We start from the raw sequence: 7,623 nt of genomic DNA, 5'->3' as shown, positions 1-7,623 counted from the left end.
TTTCTCTCTTTGAACTGTACAAGTCGTGTATTGTCCTGCTGAGGTTGTAGGGTCAATCTGAAGCCTTATAAAGAAGACCCTACAATGTGAACACTGGGATGTCTTTCCATGGTTTTTGTAAGAGGATAGTCGTTCATTCAGAGACATGTATACAGGATTTTGTAGAATGTATCATACAGTAGGATGTCAAAATCGTAGCTACGTAAAGTCATTCGTACTGTACTGCAGGACTATTCACTTGTTGAGCCCATCACATTTGCAAGGAAATCATAAAATTTCGTGTCGGTTAATAGATAAAGGACTTGTTAAATTTCCCACGCATTTAACCATGCAAAGATCTACTTTCCTAAGAGTAGTACCTGTTGGCTGTAATGACTCTTGAACTCCCAAGACGCATCATAAAGGTACTGTGTGAATTTAGCTTTACTGTATAATTCAAGGAAACGAGCCGCTTGATATCTGATCCTCTCCCTGGAATAACCGTTTTTGCTGACGAAGAAAACCAGAGATACCTTCGCGTTACAATAGACGGACCAGCAGACGTGAGTACAGTACTGTACCGAGTGTTCGTTTTATCCATGGTCTCACGTGACAGCCTAGAAATTAGCGCCCACACGTGGCATAGCTGTGGGGGTATTTTTGCATAGATGATTAGATCATAACAATAATAGTAGGAATTTGACAAACCAGTGCCCCAGAAACTACCGGCTATGCATAACTACCTATAACAGTTTTGCCCCGTTTGGGGATTTGACTGAATTCTAATCCTAAGAAGAAAATCCATCCCTCCTGGAGGAGACTGAGTGTGGTGTTTGACTAGACATTGGGTGGCCTGAAGTTCGAATCCTGGGGTAGGATGGAGTTTTTTTCCCTTTCTTTGGCCCTTTTCTTATTGTTAGGTTAAGTAATCATTTAATAATCTCCCTTCTCTGGGGAAAATCTTTCCTTTCTCCATTAGAGTATCATGTATTGTTATGTTAGTATTGCTAGTCTTGTGTGGCTAGACCGCTTCTTTTTATGAGTGATGGTTGGTGGAAAAAAAGGGCTTGGTGTAACTCCAATAGCCGTTTGGTTCTCACTATTATCGGAGATGTTGATTGGCTAGGATGGAGGATGGTAAATAAAGAAGTATTAGACCACTTTGACTGTTCTATTAGAGTAGCTTCATTTCAGGAGACAAATATTATTTTTAGCTGCCTTGTGAGCCAATCTTAGCAGCATACAGCAGCACAAAAAAATGATTACTACTTCATAGATTATTCTTACGATCAACATTTATGACTTTTATACAGCACAAGTGCTGCTTTTATACAGCTGAAGGTCTGTAGGACACTTGGTCCTAAAGATGCTGTGTTTAAAACTTACAGAAAGGAGAAAATAAATCCATGACTGGACCTGGACAGACTTGATCCTGCAGCCATCCAATTTATGCCCAAACACTTACAGGGGTCTGCCAGGCAGTCAGGATGTTTTCACATGGGTTCTGATGATGCCACCAGATGACAGGAAGCTATACAATGCTCCTTATTCAAACCTCTGTTATCCGAACACTTGGTTACCTGAACAGTAATAATGACTGCTCTATTAGAGTAATTTGTCTAAGATGTATGCTTTATTAGAGTAATTTGTCTAAGATGTATGCTCTATTAGAGTTGTATGCTCTATTAGAGTATTTGAACAGGGCTCTATATATAAATGGATGGGACTTTAATTATCCGAACTTGTTGATTATCTGAACATGTCTTGGTCCCAAGGGGGTTGGATAATCAAGAGAGCACTGTATTCTCATTTGAAGTGACCTTAGCCTTTGAAGGAATGAAATCATGAAATTTGTGCTTGTGAAAAGCTGTGATATCAACTACAATTTCTTAGCAGAAAGTGTTTTAAGTGTAGACCATAATACTAGCTTTAGATATAATTACTTACTTTAACATAGCAGTCAAATATTCTAATAGAGCAGTAAACCCCATCTTGGGGATTCCTTATACCAACTTGGGAATGTTTTCCGCACCTCTGGGGCTTTGATGACAGCAGTTTGGTAAGACAAAAAAAAGTTATTTTTATAGGTCAGTCAAACCCCCTATAGAAACCTTTATCAGGAGGTGGGAGCCCAAGTACTGGGGAACTTGACACACCTAGGGTGTGGGGGGTGACATTGATAGGTGCATTTCAGTTTGGAATTTTCACTTGCAGTAAACAAAACACATAAAGCACCAATATAGCTGTTATACCTGCAATAATTTACTGTAGTGGTTACTTGATGATACTTATATTATAGTAGTACAGTCACTATAGTCTGATCATTTCTATTACAGTCACCCTATGAAGGTGGCAGTTTTGCACTTGAAATTTTTGTGCCAAAAGAGTACCCCATGTGTTCTCCACAAGTGAAATTTATAGCAAAATATATCATCCAAATATTTATGAATCAGGAAGGATTGATCTTGATCTTTTGCAAGGTTGAGTATCTGGAGATACTGTTCCCTTTGTGTACTTTGTATGCTTTTTGACAGATAAATGGAGCCCTGGTTTACGGATAAGTCTAGTTCTGTTGTCAATTCAAGGCCTCCTTGGTGCTCCCAATCTGAATAATCTGCTACCTAGTCATGTTGGTGAGCAATGGAAACTAGACAGAAATACCGCCATTAATACAGGTTTGCAATGGCAATGTGTGCACTCATGTCAGAGCCCATACAGTGGCAGATCTAGGATTTTTAGAAGTGTGTTTCTAGAAATATATAATGTATTATAGCAGCTAAGGAATAAAACCTATTAAGGGTTCTGGGAACATGTCTCCAGGATGTTAGGTAATAATCTCAGCAAATCCAATGCTGTGATCAAAACTGTTTTGATTGCTCTATTGAAGTATTTGCTTGACTGCTCTATTGGAGTGTTTTGATGAAAAGAACAAGTGTTGCTGACAGTTAAAATGTTTGTTAAATGCAATTGATTTTTTTAAAACTAATTAGACTGCTACTGAACTATATAAATTAACAGGGGTTCCAACCAAAGCCCATTTAGATCTGCCATATATAGGCACGGCAGATGCTTAACTATATACTAGGGCTATGACACGTAGATTGTACTCCAAACTGCAGGTTCCCTTCTTTCTTCTTTTCATCCAACTTTTGGGTCTTGAGCTGTCTCCAGAAACTTGACCCCATCTCATCTCCATGTACTCTGCTTGCTTGTAGCTCACAGTTGTGCATAAATTCCACTGGTGCAGCAAAGTTAAATAAAACCCACAGCAACTTCATCATAGTGCTATAATAATAGCACAATCATGATAGTGCATGTAGTTTATTTTACAAGTATTACGCCATGTAAGTTCATCAGCTGCTCACACTATTAATTAGAATAGTGAGATACTGTCCAATCACTGTAAAGTGTAGTCTTGTATTATTTACTAACATTCCCATCATACTCTCTATATATGCACAGGGTCGTTTATACAGTAGAGTGGCCGTATATATATAGTAAGGCATATATTTTTTTAAATTTATCCTGGGGCGGATCTAGGGATTCCAAACGGGGTGCTAAGCTGGGGCATCTATAGTGGGAGCCAAGAAAAGTGGCAACTGGTTGATATAATTAGTAGTGGAGCCCTATGTGGAGCTTTAACCTGGGGCATGCCCTCACTGGAAAATTTTGTAAATTAAGCTTTCTGTGATCGAATTTGGCAATAATTTATAAAGGGCATAACATAAATGCTGCAGTATGGTTTGAGTTCAAAGTTGAAGTTCAAGGGGTCTAAGAGATGGTCTTTGGTTCTTTAGTTTTAAAGAAATAGTAATGGTGGAGAATAGTTGACTGTTCTATTAGAGTATTTCAATGTTTTAGTTTCTACAATCTTTTTAGCTTGCACATAGGGGGTGCTTCAGCTCCCCCTTGTTAACCTACTGTTAAAAAATTTTAATTCAAGGATAGATAATTGTAATTTTTGGATAGAGGCGTGGCCTGTACATCCAAGTCATACACACAATAAAGTAGTTATACCCATTTTAAGACCATATATTATATTACTATAGTGTCTGTCCAGCAGATTCTTAAATTGATTAGGGGAGTTGGAGTCAATCACTGATTGGGATAGATATGCAGGCAATTTTTGTATATAGACAAATCCCATGTGTTTGTTAGCATAATTATGTGCGTTACTATTCTGACCAGCACGAGAATGGACCAGAATACATGCATCGAGAAAGTGATACATTGTATGTACACATTGTTATGAGTATTTCATTACAGTTTGTAAGAATGGCATTGATGTATCAACTAGTTAAGTATCAAAACTATATATATAATATACATATGTAATATCTCCTACTATATATTAAACATATCTCATATCCTAGATGATTCCATTCGTTGAGGAATAATGTAGAGTGTTTCATTTCTTATTTCATAGTCCTCCAACACTTGTGTCAGTTCCAGTTTGCGCTGGATGGTTTTCTCTAGTAACACGTTTGTTTCCTCTTCTCTCACAGATAACCTATCTAGTTCACGTTTTAGTCGTGATATTTCGTTGATGTGCTCTTCAAATCTCTGTAAATACAACATTTTAAACGTCTTTAGTTCAGTAACTTTTCTGTTAAGTTCTTTTACATCATATTTAAGCTTGCTCAGTTCACCTTCATACCTAGCTCGTTCACTTTCTAACTGACTTTGCAGCGTCTTCAAGCCAACTTCTGCAGTTGTTTGTCGTGCCTTCATAATAATTCGCAGGTTGTAGAGCTCATCCGACTTGTGGGTGATGCGATTCTTCAGCCTAGCTATCTCTGCATTCCTTTCTGCTAGCACAAAGCTAGTGGATGCTGCTTGAGGATCTTTGTTGGAGTTGTGCAGTGACCTGGATAACATAATTCTAGTGTAGTTGTCAATTGGGACTCGTAAAGACTGTATAAGCTCCCTGAAAGTTGCTATAACAGTAAAACACTGCTTCTCTTCATCAATCTCTATTGCCTTGTTGGATTTAATCCTTAAGGTAGTACCTTTAGAGGAAGGTTGTTCTAGATCAGATTTAGGTACAAGGTCAGGTTGTCCCTGAGAGGATTTAGGTTGGTCCACATCTTGTTGCAGAGTCTCCACTGCTTTCTTCAAGTTCTTGAGATGTCCAACTAATGAAGATAACTCACTGTGAGAATTACCCAGCACTGAACTCAGTTGATCAGACTCAGCTTTAGCATTGTTGAGGTCTTCTTCTAGAGCAGCTTTGTGTTCATGTAGTTCTTGGAGCGCTAGGTCTAACTTCGATATCTCTTTGTCTTTCATTTCTATCATGTTATGGTGATTCTCCTTGACATTTTGTAATTCATTAGTCAGGATTTCTACCTTGATTTCCAGACTTGTTTTCTCTGCACCATCAACTTTTGATTGCTGTTGAAACTTTTCCAGTAATGTGTTCTTGTTTTCAATGTCTTCCTTCAACTCCTGTAACATTTTTTCCTTCTCAGTTAGGGTATCTATATTTTCATTCCTGATGGCTTCTGCTTTGGCTTCTTCTGTGCTTAACAAAGTTATTTTTTCTTCTAAAGTAGACTTCTCATCTAGTAATACAGCTATCCTTTGTTTTGCCTGCTCGTTGCTTACTTTTAATTCTTCAAGTTCTAATGCTTTATCTGGACCTAGCGTTGTCTGAAATTCGGTAAACAAACTTGAGGTGTTGGCCTTGTTTGGAATTGGAGTGGAATGAACAATTTGTACTGTAGAAACAACATCTTCATCCTTCTCAGATGACTGGTTTGTCTCTCTATCTAATGTTTGTCCTTCATCTTCCCAACTCACCTGGGGTAGTTGGTAAGAACCTTCTCTTAATTTCATTTCCAATACCTCCTTGGATTCCCTCTCCTCATTCAAGGCATCAGTAATATCTTGATTAAGCTTTTCTAGTTCTTCCTTTTCAATTACTACTGACTCTAATCTTCCTTGTAATTCCTCACACTGTGTCTTCAAACTAGTGTTGGTCTCATACAGTGAAGTGTAGTTGTGTTGGACATCACTAAACCGTTCTGCCTGTTCTGTTAGCTGTCTCACTTGTATCACCAGTCCTTCCTTTTCATCGCTCATTTCAGCAACAGACTTTCTTAGTTCCTTAATGTCTTCCCGCAGATTTTTCTCAATCAACTTGTATCTCTCATTGAGCTTGTTCAACTTTGTATTGATGTCTACAACCTCCTGATGCGTGCTTTGTAGGTTCTTGAGCTGCTGCTGTAGAATTCGTGCATCATCTTCCAAATTTTTGTTTTTAATAAGAAGACCGTTCTCTCTTGCTTCCATTTCTCGGAGGAGCTTTTCTTCACGGTGTTCAACCTCTTTCAGTCGTTTCTCGTAGTCACTTTGTACCTCTTGCATTTGCTGTACAACCAACACGATGATATTATACCATCATACTTCATGGTAACTTTTCCTTACCGATATGGTATTGCTCAATTCTTTGTTAGTGGAATGATGTAGCTGTTGAAGATCTTCGAATTGTTCTTGTAGTGCTTGTTTCTCCTCTAAAACAGCCAATCCGTATTGCGCCGCTTGAGCACGCTCTTCGTTAGCTTCCATAATCTCAGCATTCAATCGTTCTACCTCTCTGCGAAGGCATTCTAGTTCGTCTACAGCACCATCCATAGTTTTAGTTTAATTACAGACTGTTATTTATATGGCGTTAAATAGAGTATATTGCCACAGGAGAATAAACACCTGCGCGTGTGCCAAGCCGGGCTCGCGCGAATGCAATAACACATTAGCGCGAGCCCGGCTGGGCACGAGAGGGCAGCGATCGTCACGAAACCTTACATGTTAGCTACAGTACTCAGATTGCTACTATTGTTTACAATGTCTCAGTGACAGAAAGATATATACATACTCATTTGCTGGCCGGGGTTATATGATTTGCCAATTGTAGCTGTCAGTCAGACTGAGCCGACATTGTAAACAATAGTAGCTATCTGAGTAGTCAAGTCACACGGTGCCTTGTTTCTGAATTCCACCAGCTGGAATCAGCTTAAAGGACTAGGACATAATTACAGTGGCGGATCCAGGATGGGGCATTTGGGGCAAATGCCCCCCCCCCCCCCCCCCCTTCAAGAAATTGCATACAAGATCGAGATACTCTAATAGAGCAGTCAATTACTCTAATAAAGCAGTCACAATGTTCATGAGGCAGTGTAGCTTACCTATGAAGCTATAAATAGGATTTTATTTTACATAACAGACGTGATATAGTTGGTAAGTATAACTAGCTATTATTGTTGTGACCTTTTTTTTTTTTTTTTTTTTTTTTGGTCTTCAACTGGTTTTCAGCAAGTTTTTTTGGTCTTCAACTGTTTTTCAGAAAGGTGCCCCCCCTCTTTCCAAACTCTGGATCCGCCCCTGAATTATCCATTGGACTCTTATTGGAGTGTTATTATTATTATTTATTATTATGAATTTTGTCAAAAGACCGGGTTGTACAAAAGGACGAGCCTGTAGGCGTACTTCCCACACATACACACCAGAAATTACAAAAACAATGACATAAGCAAATACACCTGAAAAACAGAACAAAAATTATGGTAACAGCTATGCATTTTTAAAAAACTGAGTGTGTTATCTGGGAAAAAATATGCGGACTCGTTTATACTATAGGTACAGCAA

The 7,623-nt window shown here is 38.6% G+C and overlaps 1 protein-coding gene and 1 long non-coding RNA gene across 2 annotated transcripts; one reads left to right on the top strand and one right to left on the bottom strand.

Moving 5' to 3' along the window:
* Positions 1-279: 279 nt before the first annotated feature.
* LOC136262237 (uncharacterized) lies at positions 280-4,341 on the top strand. Its single transcript, XR_010704154.1, has 3 exons — positions 280-542; positions 2,316-2,459; positions 2,514-4,341. It is a non-coding gene; the product is annotated as an uncharacterized lncRNA (long non-coding RNA).
* LOC136262180 (protein bicaudal D homolog 2-like) lies at positions 4,196-6,682 on the bottom strand. Its single transcript, XM_066056348.1, has 2 exons — positions 6,409-6,682; positions 4,196-6,351 (listed from the first exon to the last, which is right to left on the bottom strand). The coding sequence occupies exons 1-2, from the start codon at positions 6,613-6,615 to the stop codon at positions 4,342-4,344; spliced, it is 2,217 nt and encodes a 738-aa protein (XP_065912420.1). The 5' UTR covers positions 6,616-6,682; the 3' UTR covers positions 4,196-4,341.
* Positions 6,683-7,623: the final 941 nt, after the last annotated feature.

This window comes from Dysidea avara, chromosome 7, assembly GCF_963678975.1.
Source record: "Dysidea avara chromosome 7, odDysAvar1.4, whole genome shotgun sequence".
Classification (NCBI taxonomy): Eukaryota; Metazoa; Porifera; class Demospongiae; order Dictyoceratida; family Dysideidae; genus Dysidea; species Dysidea avara.
The sequence above is the reverse complement of the archived record's forward strand: the minus strand, read 5'-3'. Positions and strand labels throughout refer to the sequence as shown.

Coding starts and splice junctions, on each gene's coding strand:
- LOC136262180 (XM_066056348.1), bottom strand. CDS start 6,615: ATGGATGGTGCTGTAGACGAACTAGAATGCCTTCGCAGAGAGGTAGAA. Junction 6,352..6,408: donor AATTGAGCAATACCATATCG/GTAAGGAAAAGT, acceptor TTGGTTGTACAG/CAAATGCAAGAGGTACAAAG.